At 47.7% G+C, this 27,229-nt stretch overlaps 1 protein-coding gene and 2 long non-coding RNA genes across 5 annotated transcripts; 2 read left to right on the top strand and 1 right to left on the bottom strand.

Moving 5' to 3' along the window:
- The first annotated feature begins 1,165 nt into the window (after positions 1 to 1,165).
- LOC118376274 (glycylpeptide N-tetradecanoyltransferase 2-like) lies at positions 1,166 to 26,080 on the top strand. Of its 3 annotated transcripts, none has more exons than XM_052495563.1 (12): positions 1,202 to 2,453; positions 3,270 to 3,387; positions 3,734 to 3,875; positions 7,718 to 7,836; positions 7,943 to 8,034; positions 8,242 to 8,358; positions 10,387 to 10,557; positions 10,671 to 10,779; positions 10,947 to 11,117; positions 11,969 to 12,136; positions 25,044 to 25,181; positions 25,346 to 26,080. In XM_052495563.1, the coding sequence occupies exons 1-12, from the start codon at positions 2,329 to 2,331 to the stop codon at positions 25,364 to 25,366; spliced, it is 1,491 nt and encodes a 496-aa protein (XP_052351523.1). In that variant the 5' UTR covers positions 1,202 to 2,328; the 3' UTR covers positions 25,367 to 26,080. The 3 variants fall into 3 exon arrangements, with proteins under 3 accessions (XP_052351524.1, XP_052351523.1, XP_052351525.1); XM_052495565.1 differs by lacking the exon at positions 1,202 to 2,453 and adding an exon at positions 2,482 to 3,084; XM_052495564.1 differs by lacking the exons at positions 11,969 to 12,136; positions 25,044 to 25,181; positions 25,346 to 26,080 and adding an exon at positions 11,581 to 11,904 and having other exon boundaries at positions 1,166 to 2,453.
- LOC127915364 (uncharacterized) lies at positions 5,479 to 6,641 on the top strand. The gene is made up of 3 exons (XR_008091131.1): positions 5,479 to 5,589; positions 6,262 to 6,373; positions 6,430 to 6,641. It is a non-coding gene; the product is annotated as an uncharacterized LOC127915364 (long non-coding RNA).
- On the bottom strand, positions 14,069 to 17,242 carry LOC127915363 (uncharacterized). Its single transcript, XR_008091130.1, has 3 exons — positions 17,175 to 17,242; positions 16,072 to 16,139; positions 14,069 to 14,157 (listed from the first exon to the last, which is right to left on the bottom strand). It is a non-coding gene; the product is annotated as an uncharacterized LOC127915363 (long non-coding RNA).
- Positions 26,081 to 27,229: the final 1,149 nt, after the last annotated feature.

Below are 27,229 nucleotides of genomic sequence, written 5' to 3'. Positions count from 1 at the left end.
AGTGAAGGAAAAGCAGCCAACAAGTGCTCAGCATATCAAATCAAATGTATTTATATAGCCCTTCTTACATCGGCTGATATCTCAAAGTGCTGTACAGAAACCCAGCCTAAAACCCCAAACAGCAAGCAATGCTGGTGTAGAAGCACGGTGGCTAGGAAAAACTCCCTAGATAGGTCAAAACCTAGGAAGAAACCAAGAGAGGAACCAGGCTATGAGGGGTGGCCAGTCCTCTTCTGGCTGTGTCGGGTGGAGATTATAACAGAACATGGCCAAGATGTTCAAATGTTCATAAATTACCAGGATGGTCAAATAATAATAATCACAGTAGTTGTTGAGGGTGCAGCAAGTCAGCACCTCAGGAGTAAATGTCAGTTGGCTTTTCATAGCCGATCATTAAGAGTATCTCTAACGCTCCTGCTGTCTCTAGAGAGTTGAAAACAGCAGGTCTGGAACAGGTAGCACGTCCGGTGAACAGGTCAGGGTTCCATAGCCGGAGGCAGAACAGTTGAAACTGGAGCAGCAGCACGGCCAGGCGGACTGGGGACAGCAAGGAGGAGTCATGCCAGGTAGTCGTGAGGCATGGTCCGAGGGCTCAGGTCCTCCGAGAGAAAGAGAGAATTAGAGAGAGCATACTTAAATTCACACAGGACACCGGATAAGACAGGAGAAGTACTCCATGTACAACAGACTGACCCTAGCCCCCCGACACAAACTACTTCAGCATAAATACTGGAGGCTGAGACAGGTAAATCCTTGAAGACTGTTGTAAAAACATTCCTCATGAAGCTGGTTGAGAGAATGCCAAGCGTGTGCAAAGCTGTCTTCAAGGCAACGGGTGGCTACTTTGAAGAATCTAAAATATTAAGTATATTTTTATTTGTAAAAAAAGACAATTGGTAACTACATAATTCCATCTGATATTTCAAGTTATGTCTTCACTAATATTCTACAATATAGAAAATAGTGAAAATAAAGAAAAACCCTTGAATGAGTAGATGTGTTCAAAATGTTGATTGGTATATACAAAAGTTTTTGAACACCCATTCAAGTTAGTGGATTCGGCAATTTCAGTCACACCCGTTGTTGACAGGTGTATAAAATCGAGCACACAGCCATGCAATCTCCATAAACAAACATTGGCAGTAGAATGGCCTTACTGAATATCTCAGTGACTTTCAACATGGCACTGTCATAGGATGCCACCTTTCCAACAAGTCAGTTTGTCAAATTGCTGCCTTGCTAGAGCTGCCCCGGTCAACTCTTAAGTGCTATTATTGTGAAGTGGAAACATCTAGGAGCTACAACGGCCACACAAGCTCACAGGACTGGATTTCTGAAGCGTGTCTATCCGTGGTTGCAACACTCACTACCAAGTTCCAAACTGCCTCTGCAAGCAACGTCAACACAAGAACTGTTCGTCCGGAGCTGGGTTTCCATATCCGGGCAGCCGCATACAAGCCTAAGATCACCATGCGCAATGCCAAGCGTCGGCTAGAGTGGTGTAAAGCTCACCGCCATTGGACTCGGGAGCAGTGGAAACGTGTTCTCTGGAGTGATGAATCACGCTTCACCATCTGGCAGTCCGACAGACGAATCTGGGTTTTGCAGATGCCAGGAGAAGAACGCTACCTGCCCGGATGCTTTGTCAACTGTAAAGTTTGGTGGAGAAGGAATAAGGGTCTGGGGTGGTTTTTCATGATTCAGGCGAGGCCCCTTAGTTCCAGAGAAGGGAAGTCTTAACGCTACAACATACAATCACATTCTAGATGATTCTGTGCTTCAAACTTTGTGGCAACCGTTTGAGGAACGCCCTTTTCTGTTTCAGCATGACATTGCCCTCGTGCACAAAGTGAGGTCCATACAGAAATGTTTTGAGATTGGTGTGGAAGAAATTGACTGGCCTGCACAGGGCACCTGAACTCAACCCCATCGAACACCTTTGGGATGAATTGGAACGACCACTGGAGCCAGGCCTAACCTCACCAATGCCTTTGTGGCTGAATGGAAACAAGTCCCTGCAGCAATATTCCAACATCTAGTGGAAAGACTAACCAGGAGAGTAGAGGCTGTTATAGCAACAATGGGGGACCAACTCCATATTAATGCCCATGCTTTTGGAATATTTGGTCATGTAGTGTATCACTGATCTCTCCTTGTTTCGATGTGATTTGGGAACAGAGCCTACTGTTCTGCAAACGTGCTGTGAGGAGATTGGGCAATAGATGGCGCTATTTCCGAATAACCTCTTTGTTTTTCCCATCCCTCCCTGTCTCCTGTTCATTCAGCATATTAAAAAAAATATATATATATATAAATATATATAAATATATGTTTTCATCCATGATGGCGGAAGATAGCGAGTCCGCAGCCAGTCAGCAGAGCCTGGAGCTGGACGACCAGGACACCTGCGGAATAGATGGCGATAACGAGGAGGAGAATGAACACATGCAAGGGTGAGGCTCGGCTTCACCAACCAGACACAAAACGCAGCAGTCCCGGGCAGCACGCGTCCACGCTCCGATGGCTCGGTCCTGTGTAGGGGGTGGATGAGTTTCTTTGGATAATGAGCTCGCGCATACATCTAACGTTTGTGTTTTTACAACCAAGGACCATATATGCCCTGTTCGTTAATTCTATCACATAATGTTTTTATGTGATGATGGCCCTCTCAGTCGTCTGAGTAGCAAGTGTATTATAATCCTGCTGGCTTGTGGATGTCATGGCAGTGTAGCCATATAAATGAAAGCTAGCTTAGTAGCTTTTCATTTGAATGAATGAGACTCGGTATAGTTATTGCAAGCTAACTGGCCAGCTAGCTAAATTGCCAGTTTAGCATTCGAGTAGCCTGTAGGATTGGCTTGTTTGCATTTAAAGCAATTGTCAATGGAATGACATAAGCTAAATGGATATTTATCTAACTAAATGTTTAGTTTTATACTGCTGGCGCATTTGCTAGCTAACAGCAGCGCATATCCTTGGCTGTCCTTCTCTGACGTTACAGCAGCAGGCTAGACGTAAAACAGTATGTGAACTAACGTTGTTAGGCAGAGTGATTGCTACTCTGCTCCGGTTACACCCACTGAGGTATACCCACTATAGCCTACAGCGGTACTCGTGGATTTATAAATGTCCGGCAACTCAAGTGGGGTATGCATAATCTGGCCCCATTTTAGCCGGACTTTAATTATTCAGCATGACAATAGTACCAGCTAACCTTTACTCCAGAGCAGAGATGTAGCCAGCTAGCTATCAAATCTCTGTGTGTGTAGGAGTCCGGGGGGAGACTTGGGGGCTAAGAAGAAGAAGAAGAAACAGAAGAGAAAGAAAGAGAAGCCGAGCTCTGGAGGGGGCAAGTCAGACTCTGCCTCAGACTCACAGGAGATAAAGGTGACTAACTGCTCTCTCTCTCTCTCTCTCTCTCTCCCCTCTTGCTCTGCCCCAATATCAAATCAAGCCCTATGCCCTTGTGGAGATCTGACTGGATTTGACAGGTTTAAGCAATATGGTAATAGCACCACCTTGTCCTGAGATAGGCTAAGTGGAAGTTACACCATATTTCATATACCAATCAAATCCTCTCAGATCTCCACAAGTGCATAGGTTGTAAGGGGTCCATTTGGGATTTTTCTCTCTGTCTCTCTGTCTCTCTCTCTCTCTCTCTGTCTCTCTCTCTCTGTCTCTCTCTCTCTGTCTCTCTCTCTGTGTGGGTTCTAACCTTCTCACCTGTGTGTAGAACCCAGGGCTGCCCATGCAGAAGCTGCAGGACATCCAGAGAGCCATGGAGTTGCTGTCCTGCCAGGGACCAGCTAAGAGCATCGACGAGGCCACCAAACACAAGTACCAGTTCTGGGACACACAGCCAGTACCTAAACTCAGTGAGTAGGGACACACACACACAGTGAGTGAGACATACACCCTTGATCACACACTTTTACTAAACTACACATTCAGAGCCTATAGAAAGTCTACACCCCCTTGGATTTCTTTACATTTAGTTACAAATTGGGATTAAAATTGATTTATTAGTGATTTTCTTGTATATGATCTATGCTAAATACTCAGTGGAAGAATGTTTTAAAATATAGATATATTCATATAAATGTACATTTTAGTCATTGAACAGATGCTTTTATCCAGAGTGACTTACAGTTAGTGCATTCATCTTAAGATAGTTAGTTGGGTGGGACAACCACATATCACAGTCATAGCTATTTTCAGGAAAAATGTACTTACTATCAGCTTAGTCAGAGCTAGTAAGGAGGCATTTATTTTTGGACTGGGCTGAGGTGGAGCTGCCCTCCCGTGGGGTGGGAGGGACAAGAGACCAGAGGTGGCAGAACAGAGTGCTCGGGTGAGGTGTAGGATATGAGCATAGCCTGATGGTAAGGAGAGGTAGTTCCTCTTGCTGCTCCGTAGACAAGTACCAGGGTCTTGTCGTGGATGCGAGCTTCGACTGGAAGCCAGTGGAGTGTGTGGGGTGACATGGGAGAACTTGGGAATGTTGAACACCAGGCGGGCTGAACAAATGAAATACTAATATACTTTGATTAGATTAGTAATCAGTCCCCTGAGTGAATACATGTTAGAAACACATTTGGCAGCGATACAGCTGTAAGTCTTCTTGGGTAAGTCTCATAAGAGCTTTGCACACTTGTATTGTGCAATATTTGCCCATTTTATTTTCAACATTCTTTAAGCTCTGTCAAGGTGTTGGGGGTCATGGCTAGACAGCAATTTTCAAGTAATGACATAGTTTTGACATAAATCTGCTTGAAAATCTCTCTTGGCTACTCAGGAACATTTTCTGTCTTCTTGGTAATTAATACCAGTGTAGATTTGGCTTTGTGTTGTAGGTTATTGTCCTGCTAAAAGATAAATTCCTTTCCCAGTGTCTTGTGTAAAGCAGATTGAAGCAGGTTTTCCTCTAGGATTTTGCCTGGGCTTAGCTCCCTCCTGAGTATTTCAGGATGTGAAGAAACAGAAGTCTTTGCTCATGTCAAGTATACCCATAACATGATGCAGACACCACCATGCTTGAAAATAAGGAGGCAGCATTTATGCCAAAAAGTGTGTTCCTTTGCTGTGCTTTCTTTGCAGCATTACTTTAGTGCCTTGTTGAATAAATATGTATGTTTTGCAATATTTGTATTTTTTATATTTGTATTCTTCTTTTCACTCTGTCATTTAGGTCATTATTGTGGAGTCACTACAATGTTGTTGATCCATCCTCAGTCTGTCATTTAGGTCATTATTGTAGAGTCACTACAATGTTGTTGATCCATCCTCAGTCTGTCATTTAGGTCATTATTGTGGAGTCACTACAATGTTGTTGATCCATCCTCAGTCTGTCATTTAGGTCATTGTAGAGTCACTACAATGTTGTTGATCCATCCTCAGTCATTGTTGTTGATCCATCCTCAGTCTGTCATTTAGGTCACACTACAATGTTGTTGATCCATCCTCAGTCTGTCATTTAGGTCATTATTGTGGAGTCACTACAATGTTGTTGATCCATCCTCAGTCTGTCATTTAGGTCATTATTGTGGAGTCACTACAATGTTGTTGATCCATCCTCAGTCTGTCATTTAGGTCATTATTGTAGAGTCACTACAATGTTGTTGATCCATCCTCAGTCTGTCATTTAGGTCATTATTGTAGAGTCACTACAATGTTGTTGATCCATCCTCAGTCTGTCATTTAGGTCATTATTGTAGAGTCACTACAATGTTGTTGATCCATCCTCAGTCTGTCATTTAGGTCATTATTGTAGAGTCACTACAATGTTGTTGATCCATCCTCAGTCTGTCATTTAGGTCATTATTGTCACTACAATGTTGTTGATCCATCCTCAGTCTGTCATTTAGGTCATTATTGTAGAGTCACTACAATGTTGTTGATCCATCCTCAGTCTGTCATTTAGGTCATTATTGTGGAGTCACTACAATGTTGTTGATCCATCCTCATCCATCCTCAGTCTGTCATTTAGGTCATTATTGTGGAGTCACTACAATGTTGTTGATCCATCCTCAGTCTGTCATTTAGGTCATTATTGTAGAGTCACTACAATGTTGTTGATCCATCCTCAGTCTGTCATTTAGGTCATTATTGTCACTACAATGTTGTTGATCCATCCTCAGTCTGTCATTTAGGTCATTATTGTGGAGTCACTACAATGTTGTTGATCCATCCTCAGTCTGTCATTTAGGTCATTATTGTAGAGTCACTACAATGTTGTTGATCCATCCTCAGTCTGTCATTTAGGTCATTATTGTGGAGTCACTACAATGTTGTTGATCCATCCTCAGTCTGTCATTTAGGTCATTATTGTGGAGTCACTACAATGTTGTTGATCCATCCTCAGTCTGTCATTTAGGTCATTATTGTAGAGTCACTACAATGTTGTTGATCCATCCTCAGTCTGTCATTTAGGTCATTATTGTGGAGTCACTACAATGTTGTTGATCCATCCTCAGTCTGTCATTTAGGTCATTATTGTGGAGTCACTACAATGTTGTTGATCCATCCTCAGTCTGTCATTTAGGTCATTATTGTAGAGTCACTACAATGTTGTTGATCCATCCTCAGTCTGTCATTTAGGTCATTATTGTGGAGTCACTACAATGTTGTTGATCCATCCTCAGTCTGTCATTTAGGTCATTATGTCATTTTGTTGAGTCATTTAGTCATTATTGTAGAGTCACTACAATGTTGTTGATCCATCCTCAGTCTGTCATTTAGGTCATTATTGTAGAGTCACTACAATGTTGTTGATCCATCCTCAGTCTGTCATTTAGGTCATTATTGTGGAGTCACTACAATGTTGTTGATCCATCCTCAGTCTGTCATTTAGGTCATTATTGTAGAGTCACTACAATGTTGTTGATCCATCCTCACTCTGTCATTTAGGTCATTATTGTGGAGTCACTACAATGTTGTTGATCCATCCTCAGTTTACTCCCATCACAGCCATTGAACTCTAGAGCTGTTTTAAAATCACCAATGGCCTCCTTGTGACATCCCTAAGCAGTTTCCTTCCTGTCCTGCAGCTCAATTAAGGACTTCTGCATCTTTGATGTGTCTGGGTGGTTTAATACATCATCCACAGTATCATTATTAACTTGACCATTCTTAAAGATGTATTCAATGTCTGATTTGTTATTGTTACCCATCTATCAATCACTGCCCTTTATGAGGCTTTCAAAAAGTTTCCTGGTCTTTGTAGTTGAATCTGTGCTTGAAATTCAATACTTCACTGAGGGACCTTACAGATGTATGTATGGGGGACAGAGGAAGGAGTAGTCATTCATTCAAAAATCATGTCAACTCCTATTATTTCACACAGTGAGTCCATATAACGTATGTGATTTGTTAAGCCACATTTTACTTCTGAACTAATTTAGGCTTGTCTAAACAAGGGGTCTGAAAAGACTATTTAAGTATAAAATGTTTATTCATTTGTAAAAGTGTGTAGAATTTTGAGTATTTTGTACAGATCAATGACAAATCTATTTCAAGATCACTTTGTAGCGCAAAAAAAGTTCAAGGGGATGTAAACTTTCTATAGGCCCTGTAAATATGTACAGATACAGTACTCACACAATCAGAGAAAGTTAAGCACGTTGTTATAGTAAGAAAACACACTGGCTGTATTTCCTCAAGTCCCCTGGTTGTGATTGGCTGGCTGGTTGGTTGTGATTGGCTGGTTGTGTTTTGGCAGATGAGGTTGTAACCAGCCATGGGCCCATGGAGGCTGATAAGGACAACATCAGACAGGAGCCCTACTCTCTACCACAGGGCTTTATGTGGGACACGCTGGACCTCAGCAACGCTGACGTGGTGAGTGTGTATGTTTCTTTGTGTTCAAAAGTTTATATTCATTGCCACCAGACATCAAAGTCGTGCAGACAGAAGACTTTACTAAGACTCTCTTTCTCTCTCTCAGCTGAAGGAGTTGTACACCTTGTTGAATGAGAACTATGTGGAGGATGATGACAACATGTTTAGATTTGATTACTCACCCAGCTTTCTCAAATGGTAAGTCAAATCCATACTCTACTTAGATTATGTTAAACTGTCTGTGTGTTTGGCCTCTGTCTAAACTACTCTGCTTCCTTATTTTTCTCTCCTCTCTCACCCTCTCTCCTTCTCTTTTTTTATCTCTCCCCCTGTCTCTCCTTATCTTCTCCTTCTCTTTCTCTCTCTCTCCTCTCTCCTTCTCTTCTCTCTTTCTCTCTCTCTCAGGGCGTTGCGTCCTCCAGGCTGGTTGCCCCAGTGGCATTGTGGGGTGAGGGTTTCCTCCAATAAGAAACTGGTTGGTTTCATCAGTGCCATTCCTGCTGATATCCACGTCTATGACACGTGAGTTACACACACACGCTCTAACCACACACGCTCTAACCACACACGCTCTAACCACACACGCCCTAACCACACACGCCCTAACCACACACGCCCTAACCACACACGCCCTAACCACACACGCTCTAACCACACACGCCCTCACCACACACGCTCTAACCACACACGCCCTCACCACACACGCCCTCACCACACACGCCCTCACCACACACGCCCTCACCACACACGCTCACCACACACGCTCCTAACCACACACGCCCTCAACCACACACGCCCTCACCACACACGCCTAACCACACACGCCCTAACCACACACGCCCTAACCACACACGCCCTCACCACACACGCCCTCACCACACACGCTCACCACACACGCCCTCACCACACACGCCCTCACCACACACGCCTCAACCACACACGCCCTCACCACACACGCCCTCACCACACACGCCTCACCACACACGCCCTCACCACACACGCCCTCACCACACACGCCCTCACCACACACGCCCTCACCACACACGCCCTAACCACACACGCCCTCACCACACACGCCCTCACCACACACGCCCTCACCACACACGCCCTCACCACACGCCCTCACCACACACGCCCTCACCACACACGCCCTCACCACACGCCCTCACCACACACGCCCTAACCACACACGCCCTCACCACACACGCCCTAACCACACACGCCCTCACCACACACGCCCTCACCACACGCCCCTCACCACACACGCCCTCACCACACACGCCTCACCACACACGCTCTCACCACACACGCCCTCACCACACGCCCTCACCACACACGCCCTCACCACACACGCCCTCACCACACACGCCCTCACCACACACGCCCTCACCACACACGCCCTCACCACACACGCCCTCACCACACACGCCCTCACCACACACTCCCTCACCACACACGCTCTAACCACACACGCCCTCACCACACACTCCCTCACCACACACGCTCTCACCACACGCGCTCTAACCACACGCCCTCACCACACGCGCCCTCACCACACGCGCCCTCACCACACACGCCCTCACCACACACTCCCTCACCACACACTCCCTCACCACACGCGCCCTCACCACACGCGCCCTCACCACACGCGCCCTCACCACACGCCCTCACCACACGCCCTCACCACACACGCCCTCACCACACGCGCCCTCACCACACGCGCCCTCACCACACGCGCCCTCACCACACGCGCCCTCACCACACGCGCCCTAACCACACACGCCCTAACCACACACGCCTAACCACACACGCCCTAACCACACACGCCCTCACCACACACGCCCTCACCACACACGCCCTCACCACACACGCCTCACCACACACGCCCTAACCACACACGCCCTAACCACACACGCTCTAACCACACACGCCCTCACCACACACGCCCTCACCACACACGCCCTCACCACACACGCCCTCACCACACACGCCCTCACCACACACGCCCTCACCACACACGCCCTCACCACACACGCCCTCACCACACACGCCCTCACCACACACGCCCTCACCACACACGCCCTCACCACACACGCCCTCACCACACACGCCCTCACCACACACGCCCTCACCACACACGCCCTCACCACACACGCCCTCACCACACACGCCCTCACCACACACGCCCTCACCACACACGCCCTCACCACACACGCCCTCACCACACACGCCCTAACCACACACGCCCTCACCACACACGCCCTCACCACACACGCCCTCACCACACACGCCCTCACCACACACGCCCTCACCACACACGCCCTCACCACACACGCCCTAACCACACACGCCCTCACCACACACGCCCTCACCACACACGCCCTCACCACACACGCCCTCACCACACACGCCCTCACCACACACGCCCTCACCACACACGCCCTCACCACACACGCTCTAACCACACAGCGGACACACATCAACAACGTCGTGGACAGGTGCATGTCAGTGCTGAACTTGATGCACACGTTTTCCTCCCTCCCTCTCCAGCTTAAAGAAAATGGTTGAGATCAACTTCCTGTGTGTTCATAAGAAATTGCGTTCAAAGCGTGTGGCTCCAGTTCTGATCAGAGAGATCACACGAAGGGTTAACTTGGAGGGCATATTCCAGGCCGTCTACACGGCAGGAGTGGTTCTACCCAAACCTGTGTCTACCTGCAGGTACACAGACACAATTAATCTATTTGTCCTAACATAATAAGAATACATAGAATGCTTAACTTAAGTTGCCTAACTGTAGTAAGTTGACTGTAACAGGAGTGTTTTGTGAACAGGTACTGGCATCGTTCTCTGAACCCCAGGAAGCTGGTGGAGGTGAAATTCTCTCACCTGAGCAGAAACATGACGCTGCAGAGAACCATGAAATTGTACAGACTACCAGACGTAAGAACACACACAATGTTACACTTCCACCATCTATCACGTCTCTCCTACATTGAGCAAGACACTTTTCTCCCAGCTGACGGGGCTAATAAACTTTGCTTTATGGTTACAGGCCTGTGTGATGTTGGGTGTATGTGTATAACTCCCCTTTCTCTCCGGCTTTGTAGAGCACTAAGACCCCGAGCTTGCGAGCGATGGAGAGGCGTGACGTGCGGCAGGTGACGGAGCTGCTGCAGAAACACATGAGACGTTTCCAGCTGGCGCCCTCTATGGGCGAGGAGGAGGTGGCACACTGGTTCCTCCCTCAGGACAACATCATAGACACATTTGTAGTGGAGGTAGGGGTCTGCCTTTTTGTCTGTTCAATTAGATAATGAGATGGATATACTGAACAAAAATATAAACGCAACATGTAAAGTGTTTATCCCATTTTTCATGAGCTGAAATTAAAGATAACAGAAATGTTCCATACTCACAAAAAGCTTATTTCTCTCATATTGTGCCCACCTTGTCAACATCCCTGTTAGCGAGCATTTCTCCTTTGCCAAGATAATCCATCCACCTAACAGGTGTAGCATATCAAGAAGCTGATTAAACGGCATGATTAAACAAGTGCACCTTGTGCTGGGGACAATATAAGGCAACTCTAAAAGGTGCAGTTTTGTCACACAACACAAGGCCACAGATGTCAAGCATTGAGGGAGCGTGCAATTGGCTGACTGCAGGAATGTCCACCAGAGCTGTTGCAAAATAATTGAATGTTAATTTCTCTACCATAAGCCACCTCCAACGTCGTTTTAGAGAATTTGGCCTCAACCACAGACCACGTGTAACCACGCCAGCCCAGGACCTCCACATCTGGTTTCTTCACCTCAGGGATCGTCTGAGACCAGCCACACGGATAGTTGATGAAACTGAGGAGTATTTCTGTCTGTAATAAAGCCCTTTTGTGGGGAAAACTCTGATTGGCTGGCCCTGGCTTCCCAGTGGGCGGGCCTATGGCTGCGCCCCTGCCCAATCATGTGAAATCCATAGATTAGGGCCTAAGGAATTTATTTCAATTGACTGATTTCCTTATATGCACTGTAACTGAGTACAATTGTTGCATGTTGCATTTATATTTTTGTTCAATATAATTAGATACTGACATCTGAGTACTTTTAATTTGCTACTCTGTGTTTACCCTCAGGGTGCTGGTGGTGTGTTGACAGACTTCACTAGTTTCTACACCCTGCCCTCCACAGTGATGCACCATCCACAGCACAGAAGTCTAAAGGCTGCTTACTCCTTCTACAGCGTTCACACACACACTCCACTACTGGACCTGATGAATGACACTCTCATACTGGCCAAACTGGTACGCTACTGCACACACACACACACACTCCACTACTGGACCTGATGAATGACACTCTCATACTGGCCAAACTGGTACGCTACTGCACACACACACACACACTCCACTACTGGACCTGATGAATGACACTCTCATACTGGCCAAACTGGTACGCTACTGCACACACACACACACACTCCACTACTGGACCTGATGAATGACACTCTCATACTGGCCAAACTGGTACGCTACTGCACATACACACACACACTCCACTACTGGACCTGATGAATGACACTCTCATACTGGCCAAACTGGTACGCTACTGCACACACACACACACACACTCCACTACTGGACCTGATGAATGACACTCTCATACTGGCCAAACTGGTACGCTACTGCACACACACACACTCCACTACTGGACCTGATGAATGACACTCTCATACTGGCCAAACTGGTACGCTACTGCACACACACACACACACACACACACACACTCCACTACTGGACCTGATGAATTACACTCTCATACTGGCCAAACTGGTACGCTACTGCACACACACACACACACACACACACACACTCCACTACTGGACCTGATGAATGACACTCTCATACTGGCCAAACTGGTACGCTACTGCACACACACACACACACACACACACACACACACACTCCACTACTGGACCTGATGAATGACACTCTCATACTGGCCAAACTGGTACGCTACTGCACACACACACACACACACACACACACACACACACACACTCCACTACTGGACCTGATGAATGACACTCTCATACTGGCCAAACTGGTACGCTACTGCACACACACACACACTCCACTACTGGACCTGATGAATGACACTCTCATACTGGCCAAACTGGTACGCTACTGCACACACACACACACACACCACTACTGGACCTGATGAATGACACTCTCATACTGGCCAAACTGGTACGCTACTGCACACACACACACACACTCCACTACTGGACCTGATGAATGACACTCTCATACTGGCCAAACTGGTACGCTACTGCACACACACACACACACACTCCACTACTGGACCTGATGAATGACACTCTCATACTGGCCAAACTGGTACGCTACTGCACACACACACACACACACTCCACTACTGGACCTGATGAATGACACTCTCATACTGGCCAAACTGGTACGCTACTGCACACACACACACACACTCCACTACTGGACCTGATGAATGACACTCTCATACTGGCCAAACTGGTACGCTACTGCACACACACACACACACACTCCACTACTGGACCTGATGAATGACACTCTCATACTGGCCAAACTGGTACGCTACTGCACACACACACACACTCCACTACTGGACCTGATGAATGACACTCTCATACTGGCCAAACTGGTACGCTACTGCACACACACACACACACACACACACACACTCCACTACTGGACCTGATGAATGACACTCTCATACTGGCCAAACTGGTACGCTACTGCACACACACACACACACTCCACTACTGGACCTGATGAATGACACTCTCATACTGGCCAAACTGGTACGCTACTGCACACACACACACACACACACACTCCACTACTGGACCTGATGAATGACACTCTCATACTGGCCAAACTGGTACGCTACTGCACACACACACACACACTCCACTACTGGACCTGATGAATGACACTCTCATACTGGCCAAACTGGTACGCTACTGCACACACACACACACACACACACACACACTCCACTACTGGACCTGATGAATGACACTCTCATACTGGCCAAACTGGTACTGCTACTGCACACACACACACACACACACACACACACACACACACTCCACTACTGGACCTGATGAATGACACTCTCATACTGGCCAAACTGGTACGCTACTGCACACACACACACACACACACACACCCACTACTGGACCTGATGAATGACACTCTCATACTGGCCAAACTGGTACGCTACTGCACACACACACACACACACACACACTCCACTACTGGACCTGATGAATGACACTCTCATACTGGCCAAACTGGTACTGCACACACACTCCACTACTGGACCTGATGAATGACACTCTCATACTGGCCAAACTGGTACTGCACACACACACACACTACTCCACTACTGGACCTGATGAATGACACTCTCATACTGGCCAAATGACACTCTGGTACGCTACTGCACACACACACACTCCACTACTGGACCTGATGAATGACACTCTCATACTGGCCAAACTGGTACGCTACTGCACACACACACACACACTCCACTACTGGACCTGATGAATGACACTCTCATACTGGCCAAACTGGTACGCTACTGCACACACACACACACACTCCACTACTGGACCTGATGAATGACACTCTCATACTGGCCAAACTGGTGCGCTACTGCACACACACACACACACACACACACTCCACTACTGGACCTGATGAATGACACTCTCATACTGGCCAAACTGGTACTACTGCACACACACACACTCCACTACTGGACCTGATGAATGACACTCTCATACTGGCCAAACTGGTACGCTACTGCACACACACACACACACCACTACTGGACCTGATGAATGACACTCTCATACTGGCCAAACTGGTACGCTACTGCACACACACACACACACACTCCACTACTGGACCTGATGAATGACACTCTCATACTGGCCAAACTGGTACGCTACTGCACACACACTCCACTACTGGACCTGATGAATGACACTCTCATACTGGCCAAACTGGTACGCTACTGCACACACACACACACACACCACTCCACTGGACCTGATGAATGACACTCTCATACTGGCCAAACTGGTACGCTACTGCACACACACACACACACTCCACTACTGGACCTGATGAATGACACTCTCATACTGGCCAAACTGGTACGCTACTGCACACACACACACACACACTCCACTACTGGACCTGATGAATGACACTCTCATACTGGCCAAACTGGTACGCTACTGCACACACACACACACACTCCACTACTGGACCTGATGAATGACACTCTCATACTGGCCAAACTGGTACGCTACTGCACACACACACACACACTCCACTACTGGACCTGATGAATGACACTCTCATACTGGCCAAACTGGTACGCTACTGCACACACACACACACACTCCACTACTGGACCTGATGAATGACACTCTCATACTGGCCAAACTGGTACGCTACTGCACACACACACACACTCCACTACTGGACCTGATGAATGACACTCTCATACTGGCCAAACTGGTACGCTACTGCACACACACACACACACTCCACTACTGGACCTGATGAATGACACTCTCATACTGGCCAAACTGGTACGCTACTGCACACACACACACACACTCCACTACTGGACCTGATGAATGACACTCTCATACTGGCCAAACTGGTACTACTGCACACACACACACACACACTCCACTACTGGACCTGATGAATGACACTCTCATACTGGCCAAACTGGTACGCTACTGCACACACACACACACACACTCCACTACTGGACCTGATGAATGACACTCTCATACTGGCCAAACTGGTACGCTACTGCACACACACACACACACACTCCACTGGACCTGATGAATGACACTCTCATACTGGCCAAACTGGTACGCTACTGCACACACACACACACACTCCACTACTGGACCTGATGAATGACACTCTCATACTGGCCAAACTGGTACTGCTACTGCACACACACACACACACTCCACTACTGGACCTGATGAATGACACTCTCATACTGGCCAAACTGGTACGCTACTGCACACACACACACACACTCCACTACTGGACCTGATGAATGACACTCTCATACTGGCCAAACTGGTACGCTACTGCACACACACACACACACACACACTCCACTACTGGACCTGATGAATGACACTCTCATACTGGCCAAACTGGTACGCTACTGCACACACACACTCCACTACTGGACCTGATGAATGACACTCTCATACTGGCCAAACTGGTACGCTACTGCACACACACACACACACTCCACTACTGGACCTGATGAATGACACTCTCATACTGGCCAAACTGGTGCGCTACTGCACACACACACACACACACACACACCACTACTGGACCTGATGAATGACACTCTCATACTGGCCAAACTGGTACGCTACTGCACACACACACACACACACTCCACTACTGGACCTGATGAATGACACTCTCATACTGGCCAAACTGGTACGCTACTGCACACACACACACACACACACTCCACTACTGGACCTGATGAATGACACTCTCATACTGGCCAAACTGGTACGCTACTGCACACACACACACACACACACACACTCCACTACTGGACCTGATGAATGACACTCTCATACTGGCCAAACTGGTACTGCACACACACTCCACTACTGGACCTGATGAATGACACTCTCATACTGGCCAAACTGGTACGCTACTGCACACACACACACTCCACTACTGGACCTGATGAATGACACTCTCATACTGGCCAAACTGGTACGCTACTGCACACACACACACACACTCCACTACTGGACCTGATGAATGACACTCTCATACTGGCCAAACTGGTACGCTACTGCACACACACACACTCCACTACTGGACCTGATGAATGACACTCTCATACTGGCCAAACTGGTACGCTACTGCACACACACACACACACACACACTCCACTACTGGACCTGATGAATGACACTCTCATACTGGCCAAACTGGTACGCTACTGCACACACACACACACACACTCCACTACTGGACCTGATGAATGACACTCTCATACTGGCCAAACTGGTACGCTACTGCACACACACACACTCCACTACTGGACCTGATGAATGACACTCTCATACTGGCCAAACTGGTACGCTACTGCACACACACACACACACTCCACTACTGGACCTGATGAATGACACTCTCATACTGGCCAAACTGGTACGCTACTGCACACACACACACTCCACTACTGGACCTGATGAATGACACTCTCATACTGGCCAAACTGGTACGCTACTGCACACACACACTCCACTACTGGACCTGATGAATGACACTCTCATACTGGCCAAACTGGTGCCTACTGCACACACACACACACACACACACACTCCACTACTGGACCTGATGAATGACACTCTCATACTGGCCAAACTGGTACGCTACTGCACACACACACACACTCCACTACTGGACCTGATGAATGACACTCTCATACTGGCCAAACTGGTACGCTACTGCACACACACACACACACTCCACTACTGGACCTGATGAATGACACTCTCATACTGGCCAAACTGGTGCCTACTGCACACACACACACACACTCCACTACTGGACCTGATGAATGACACTCTCATACTGGCCAAACTGGTACGCTACTGCACACACACACACACACCACTACTGGACCTGATGAATGACACTCTCATACTGGCCAAACTGGTACGCTACTGCACACACACACACACACACCACTACTGGACCTGATGAATGACACTCTCATACTGGCCAAACTGGTACGCTACTGCACACACACACACACACACACTCCACTACTGGACCTGATGAATGACACTCTCATACTGGCCAAACTGGTACGCTACTGCACACACACACACACCCACCACTCCACCTGATGAATGACACTCTCATACTCGCCAAACTGGTACGCTACTGCACACACACACACACACACACACTCCACTACTGGACCTGATGAATGACACTCTCATACTGGCCAAACTGGTACGCTACTGCACACACACACTCCACTACTGGACCTGATGAATGACACTCTCATACTGGCCAAACTGGTACGCTACTGCACACACACACACACACTCCACTACTGGACCTGATGAATGACACTCTCATACTGGCCAAACTGGTGCGCTACTGCACACACACACACACACACTCCACTACTGGACCTGATGAATGACACTCTCATACTGGCCAAACTGGTACGCTACTGCACACACACACACACACACACTCCACTGGACCTGATGAATGACACTCTCATACTGGCCAAACTGGTACGCTACTGCACACACACACACACACACACACTCCACTACTGGACCTGATGAATGACACTCTCATACTGGCCAAACTGGTACGCTACTGCACACACACACACACACACTCACACTACTGGACCTGATGAATGACACTCTCATACTGGCCAAACTGGTACTACTGCACACACACACACACTCCACTACTGGACCTGATGAATGACACTCTCATACTGGCCAAACTGGTACGCTACTGCACACACACACACACTCCACTACTGGACCTGATGAATGACACTCTCATACTGGCCAAACTGGTACGCTACTGCACACACACACACACACTCCACTACTGGACCTGATGAATGACACTCTCATACTGGCCAAACTGGTACGCTACTGCACACACACACACACACTCCACTACTGGACCTGATGAATGACACTCTCATACTGGCCAAACTGGTACGCTACTGCACACACACACACACACACTCCACTACTGGACCTGATGAATGACACTCTCATACTGGCCAAACTGGTACGCTACTGCACACACACACACACACACTCCACTACTGGACCTGATGAATGACACTCTCATACTGGCCAAACTGGTACGCTACTGCACACACACACACACACTCCACTCCAGGACCTGATGAATGACACTCTCATACTGGCCAAACTGGTACGCTACTGCACACACACACACACACACTCCAGGACCTGATGAATGACACTCTCATACTGGCCAAACTGGTACGCTACTGCACACACACACACACACACTCCAGGACCTGATGAATGACACTCTCATACTGGCCAAACTGGTACGCTACTGCACACACACACACACACACACTCCAGGACCTGATGAATGACACTGTCATACTGGCCAAACTGGTACGCTACTGCACACACACACACACACACTCCACTACTGGACCTGATGAATGACACTCTCATACTGGCCAAACTGGTGCTACTGCACACACACACACACACTCCACTACTGGACCTGATGAATGACACTCTCATACTGGCCAAACTGGTACGCTACTGCACACACACACACACACTCCACTACTGGACCTGATGAATGACACTCTCATACTGGCCAAACTGGTACGCTACTGCACACACACACACACACTCCACTACTGGACCTGATGAATGACACTCTCATACTGGCCAAACTGGTACGCTACTGCACACACACACACACTCCACTACTGGACCTGATGAATGACACTCTCATACTGGCCAAACTGGTACGCTACTGCACACACACACACACACACACTCCACTACTGGACCTGATGAATGACACTCTCATACTGGCCAAACTGGTGCGCTACTGCACACACACACACACACACCACTACTGGACCTGATGAATGACACTCTCATACTGGCCAAACTGGTACGCTACTGCACACACACACACACTCCACTACTGGACCTGATGAATGACACTCTCATACTGGCCAAACTGGTGCACGCTACTGCACCTGATGACACACACACACACTCCACTACTGGACCTGATGAATGACACTCTCATACTGGCCAAACTGGTACGCTACTGCACACACACACACACACTCCACTACTGGACCTGATGAATGACACTCTCATACTGGCCAAACTGGTGCGCTACTGCACACACACACACACACACACTCCACTACTGGACCTGATGAATGACACTCTCATACTGGCCAAACTGGTACTGCTACTGCACACACACACACACTCCACTACTGGACCTGATGAATGACACTCTCATACTGGCCAAACTGGTACTGCACACACACACACCTACTGGACCTGATGAATGACACTCTCATACTGGCCAAACTGGTACGCTACTGCACACACACACACACACACACACTCCACTACTGGACCTGATGAATGACACTCTCATACTGGCCAAACTGGTACTGCACACACACACTCCACTACTGGACCTGATGAATGACACTCTCATACTGGCCAAACTGGTACTGCACACACACTCCACTACTGGACCTGATGAATGACACTCTCATACTGGCCAAACTGGTGAACGCTACTGCACACACACACACACACACACTCCACTACTGGACCTGATGAATGACACTCTCATACTGGCCAAACTGGTACTGCACACACACACACACACTCCACTACTGGACCTGATGAATGACACTCTCATACTGGCCAAACTGGTACGCTACTGCACACACACACACACCACTACTGGACCTGATGAATGACACTCTCATACTGGCCAAACTGGTACGCTACTGCACACACACACACACACTCCACTACTGGACCTGATGAATGACACTCTCATACTGGCCAAACTGGTACGCTACTGCACACACACACACACACTCCACTACTGGACCTGATGAATGACACTCTCATACTGGCCAAACTGGTACGCTACTGCACACACACACACTCCACTACTGGACCTGATGAATGACACTCTCATACTGGCCAAACTGGTACGCTACTGCACACACACACACACACTCCACTACTGGACCTGATGAATGACACTCTCATACTGGCCAAACTGGTACGCTACTGCACACACACACACACACTCCACTACTGGACCTGATGAATGACACTCTCATACTGGCCAAACTGGTAGCTACTGCACACACACACACACTCCCACTACTGGACCTGATGAATGACACTCTCATACTGGCCAAACTGGTACGCTACTGCACACACACACACACACACACTCCACTACTGGACCTGATGAATGACACTCTCATACTGGCCAAACTGGTACGCTACTGCACACACACACACACACTCCACTACTGGACCTGATGAATGACACTCTCATACTGGCCAAACTGGTACGCTACTGCACACACACACACACACACACTCCACTACTGGACCTGATGAATGACACTCTCATACTGGCCAAACTGGTACGCTACTGCACACACACACACACACTCCACTACTGGACCTGATGAATGACACTCTCATACTGGCCAAACTGGTACGCTACTGCACACACACACACACACTCCACTACTGGACCTGATGAATGACACTCTCATACTGGCCAAACTGGTACGCTACTGCACACACACACACACACTCCACTACTGGACCTGATGAATGACACTCTCATACTGGCCAAACTGGTACGCTACTGCACACACACACACACTCCACTACTGGACCTGATGAATGACACTCTCATACTGGCCAAACTGGTATGCTACTGCACACACACACACACACACTCCACTACTGGACCTGATGAATGACACTCTCATACTGGCCAAACTGGTACGCTACTGCACACACACACACACACTCCACTACTGGACCTTATGAATGACACTCTCATACTGGCCAAACTGGTACGCTACTGCACACACACACACACACTCCACTACTGGACCTGATGAATGACACTCTCATACTGGCCAAACTGGTACGCTACTGCACACACACACACACACACACACACTCCACTACTGGACCTGATGAATGACACTCTCATACTGGCCAAACTGGTACGCTACTGCACACACACACACACACTCCACTACTGGACCTGATGAATGACACTCTCATACTGGCCAAACTGGTACGCTACTGCACACACACACACACACACACACACACACTCCACTACTGGACCTGATGAATGACACTCTCATACTGGCCAAACTGGTACGCTACTGCACACACACACACACACACACCACTACTGGACCTGATGAATGACACTCTCATACTGGCCAAACTGGTACGCTACTGCACACACACACACACACACACTCCACTACTGGACCTGATGAATGACACTCTCATACTGGCGAAACTGGTACGCTACTGCACACACACACACACACTCCACTACTGGACCTGATGAATGACACTGTCATACTGGCCAAACTGGTACGCTACTGCACACACACACACACTCCAGGACCTGATGAATGACACTCTCATACTGACCAAACTGGTACTGCACACACACACACACACTCCACTCCAGGACCTGATGAATGACACTGTCATACTGGCCAAACTGGTACGCTACTGCACACACACACACACTCCAGGACCTGATGAATGACACTCTCATACTGGCCAAACTGGTACGCTACTGCACACACACACACACACACCACTACTGGACCTGATGAATGACACTCTCATACTGGCCAAACTGGTACGCTACTGCACACACACACACACACACACACACTCCACTACTGGACCTGATGAATGACACTCTCATACTGGCCAAACTGGTACGCTACTGCACACACACACACACACACTCCACTACTGGACCTGATGAATGACACTCTCATACTGGCCAAACTGGTACGCTACTGCACACACACACACACACACTCCACTACTGGACCTGATGAATGACACTCTCATACTGGCCAAACTGGTACGCTACTGCACACACACACACACACACACTCCACTACTGGACCTGATGAATGACACTCTCATACTGGCCAAACTGGTACGCTACTGCACACACACACCACTACTGGACCTGATGAATGACACTCTCATACTGGCCAAACTGGTACGCTACTGCACACACACACACACACACTCCACTACTGGACCTGATGAATGACACTCTCATACTGGCCAAACTGGTACGCTACTGCACACACACACACACACTCCACTACTGGACCTGATGAATGACACTCTCATACTGGCCAAACTGGTACGCTACTGCACACACACACACACACACTCCACTACTGGACCTGATGAATGACACTCTCATACTGGCCAAACTGGTACGCTACTGCACACACACACCACTACTGGACCTGATGAATGACACTCTCATACTGGCCAAACTGGTACGCTACTGCACACACACACACACACACTCCACTACTGGACCTGATGAATGACACTCTCATACTGGCCAAACTGGTACGCTACTGCACACACACACACACACACTCCACTACTGGACCTGATGAATGACACTCTCATACTGGCCAAACTGGTACGCTACTGCACACACACACACACTCCACTACTGGACCTGATGAATGACACTCTCATACTGGCCAAACTGGTACGCTACTGCACACACACACACACACACACACACACACCACTACTGGACCTGATGAATGACACTCTCATACTGGCCAAACTGGTACGCTACTGCACACACACACACACACACTCCACTACTGGACCTGATGAATGACACTCTCATACTGGCCAAACTGGTACGCTACTGCACACACACACACACACTCCACTACTGGACCTGATGAATGACACTCTCATACTGGCCAAACTGGTACGCTACTGCACACACACACACACACACACACACACACACACCACTACTGGACCTGATGAATGACACTCTCATACTGGCCAAACTGGTACTGCACACACACACTCCACTACTGGACCTGATGAATGACACTCTCATACTGGCCAAACTGGTACTGCACACACACACTCCACTACTGGACCTGATGAATGACACTCTCATACTGGCCAAACTGGTACGCTACTGCACACACACACACACACACACACACTCCACTACTGGACCTGATGAATGACACTCTCATACTGGCCAAACTGGTACTGCACACACACTCCACTACTGGACCTGATGAATGACACTCTCATACTGGCCAAACTGGTACTGCACACACACACTCCACTACTGGACCTGATGAATGACACTCTCATACTGGCCAAACTGGTACGCTACTGCACACACACACACACACACACACTCCACTACTGGACCTGATGAATGACACTCTCATACTGGCCAAACTGGTACTGCACACACACACTCCACTACTGGACCTGATGAATGACACTCTCATACTGGCCAAACTGGTACTGCACACACACACTCCACTACTGGACCTGATGAATGACACTCTCATACTGGCCAAACTGGTACGCTACTGCACACACACACACACACACACCACACTACTGGACCTGATGAATGACACTCTCATACTGGCCAAACTGGTACGCTACTGCACACACACACACACACACACACACACACACTCCAGGACCTGATGAATGACACTCATACTGGCCAAACTGGTACTGCACACACACACACACACACACACTCCAGGACCTGATGAATGACACTCATACTGGCCAAACTGGTACTGCACACACACACACACACTCCACTACTGGACCTGATTAATGACACTCTCATACTGGCCAAACTGGTACGCTACTGCACACACACACACACACACACACACACACTCCAGGACCTGATGAATGACACTCATACTGGCCAAACTGGTACTGCACACACACACACACTCCAGGACCTGATGAATGACACTCTCATACTGGCCAAACTGGTACTGCACACACACACACACACACACACACACACAGGACCTGATGAATGACACTCTCATACTGGCCAAACTGGTACGCTACTGCACACACACACACACACACACACACACACACTCCAGGACCTGATGAATGACACTCTCATACTGGCCAAACTGGTACGCTACTGCACACACACACACACACACACACACTCCAGGACCTGATGAATGACACTCTCATACTGGCCAAACTGGTACTGCACACACACACACACACACACACACACTCCAGGACCTGATGAATGACACTCTCATACTGGCCAAACTGGTACTGCACACACACTCTTTCTTTCCAACATAAATACAAAGGTTCAACACAACTATGATCACGTCCATCTAATTGGTGTGTGTTTGTGTGTCCCACAGAAAGGCTTTGATGTGTTTAATGCTCTGGACCTGATGGAGAACAAGGTGTTTCTGGAGAAGCTCAAATTTGGCATCGGAGACGGCAACCTGCAGTATTACCTCTTTAACTGGAAATGTCCCCCCATGGACCCCGACATGGTGTGTGTGTGTGTGTGTGTGTGTGTGTGTGTGTGTGTGTGTGTGTGTGTGTGAACAAGGTGGGGTGTATTCCTGGGTGTGCTGTGAAAATAGTGAAAGGATTTCATAATGGGAAATCAGTCAATAATTCTAATTATGTTTCTATCTCTGTCGCTCTGTTTCAGGTTGGCCTTGTTCTTCAATAACTAGTCTGTCTGTGACTGCTACACACTCAGAGGTCAAAGGTCTTCTTTGACCCCTAACATCGCTCTACCTGGACACACAGGTAGTCCCAAACTAGAAGAACACAATGACAACAATCAACCAATCAAAGTGATCGGGAGGTGTGCATCACTTTGAGCATCTCTCCTGGATCATTTTTATCATGGAGAACATTCTCTCTGCTCACCCGGAACTGCTAACTCTTTTTAACCATCAACATCCTGAATGTGAAGTCCTATGCTCTGCCTGAGACAGACTCTTGTACAGTACACACACACTACATGAAGAGAAGGAAGACTTGCATCCATAATGTTTTTCTTGTTTTATTCAAAAAGGTGCATTGGTAACTGTGTTTGTTGGACAGTGCAGAAATGTAGAACCTGTACATTTAATGCCAGAACACATGTATTCCTGTAGTGTGGAATATGGGGGGTGGGAGAGGAAAGATTCAACTAGCGTAGATGTTATTGACTTTGGTGTTCCTATGAACGGTTAAGAGGGGAGGGGATTCTAGGGATTTTTGAGGAAGAATGTATTTGAAGCACAAATCTTAAGTTCTTAACTGAGTGAAAGGTGCATTTTATATATTGATTATTTCTGTTTTGTGTGTTTAGGTTTTTCAATATCTGAGTGTTTGAGAAACATAAAATGCAGGATCGGAATTTTATTATTTTAAAATTGTTTTTATTTATTTTTTTGTGTTTGTGCAGCTAACAGCATATATTATTTTAAAAAGGTCCCAATTTTTTCCCCGGGCACAATTCTGATATTTAGGATTGTGCTTATATGTTGTGTGTTCTGTCACCATTCCTCCCATGTCTCAGTATTTGTTAAAACCCCTTAAAAATCAAACCTGCATCTTCACCTATAAATAAAGGTTTTGGGTTGGAGTATCAGGCAGCTCCTTGTGTATGATACAGAACCTGTGATGAGAGAAAACAGCTGTTGTTCTGTTTGCTGATGTCGTCATGGTTACTAGTTAGATATACAAGTGTCCCTGTCAACGAGAAACTGAGTTAGTTGATTGTGTACGTGGGGGGAAAATGTTTTTTTTTGTTTACATGGGGAAAATACAATGTACAAAACATTAGGAACACCTCCCTAATATTGAGTTGCAGCCTCTTTCGCCCTCAGAACAGCCTCAATCGTCGGGACATGAACTCTACAAGGTGTCAGAAGCGGTCCACAGGGATGCTGGCCCATGTTGACTCCAATGCTTCCCACAGTTGTCAAGTTGGCTGGATGTCTTTTGGGTAGGGGACCATTCTTGATACACATGGGAAACTGTTGAGTGAAAAACCTAGCAGTGTTGCAGTTCTTGACACTTAAACCTACCATACCTTGTTCAAAGTTACTTAAATCTTTTGTCTTGCCCATTCACCCTCTGAATGGCACACATACGCAATCCATGTCTCAGGCTTAAAACAGTCTTTAACCTGTCTCCTCACCATCTACACTAATTGAAGCTGATTTACAAGTTACATCAATAAGGGATCATAGCTTTCACCAAGTAATTTTGTCATGGAAAGAGCAGGTGTATAGTTCTCATTCTTACGCTGCCCTCACAGGGAGTTACTTGCTTTTAGTGTTTCTGAGGTGTGGCTCTGTGAACGTGGTCTGCATCTGGGGCTGTGCCTAAACCAAGGTAATGGTCAGGTTCCTCTGCTCAGACGTTGCTGATACATGCCAGATCTTACAATGCCTGGATAGGTATTTTGCGTATCAGCTAACCACGTTATAGCAATCTGGTGCCAGACGGTACGCCGATGACGTGGCACACAACCATTGGTTGATGCATGCAAGGGAAGACGACAAATGTTAATGGCACGGAATACTGGACCTCAAAA

This window comes from Oncorhynchus keta, chromosome 34, assembly GCF_023373465.1.
Source record: "Oncorhynchus keta strain PuntledgeMale-10-30-2019 chromosome 34, Oket_V2, whole genome shotgun sequence".
NCBI classification, from domain to species: Eukaryota; Metazoa; Chordata; class Actinopteri; order Salmoniformes; family Salmonidae; genus Oncorhynchus; species Oncorhynchus keta.
Note: the sequence above shows the minus strand (reverse complement) of the source record. Positions and strands in the feature narration are given on the sequence as shown.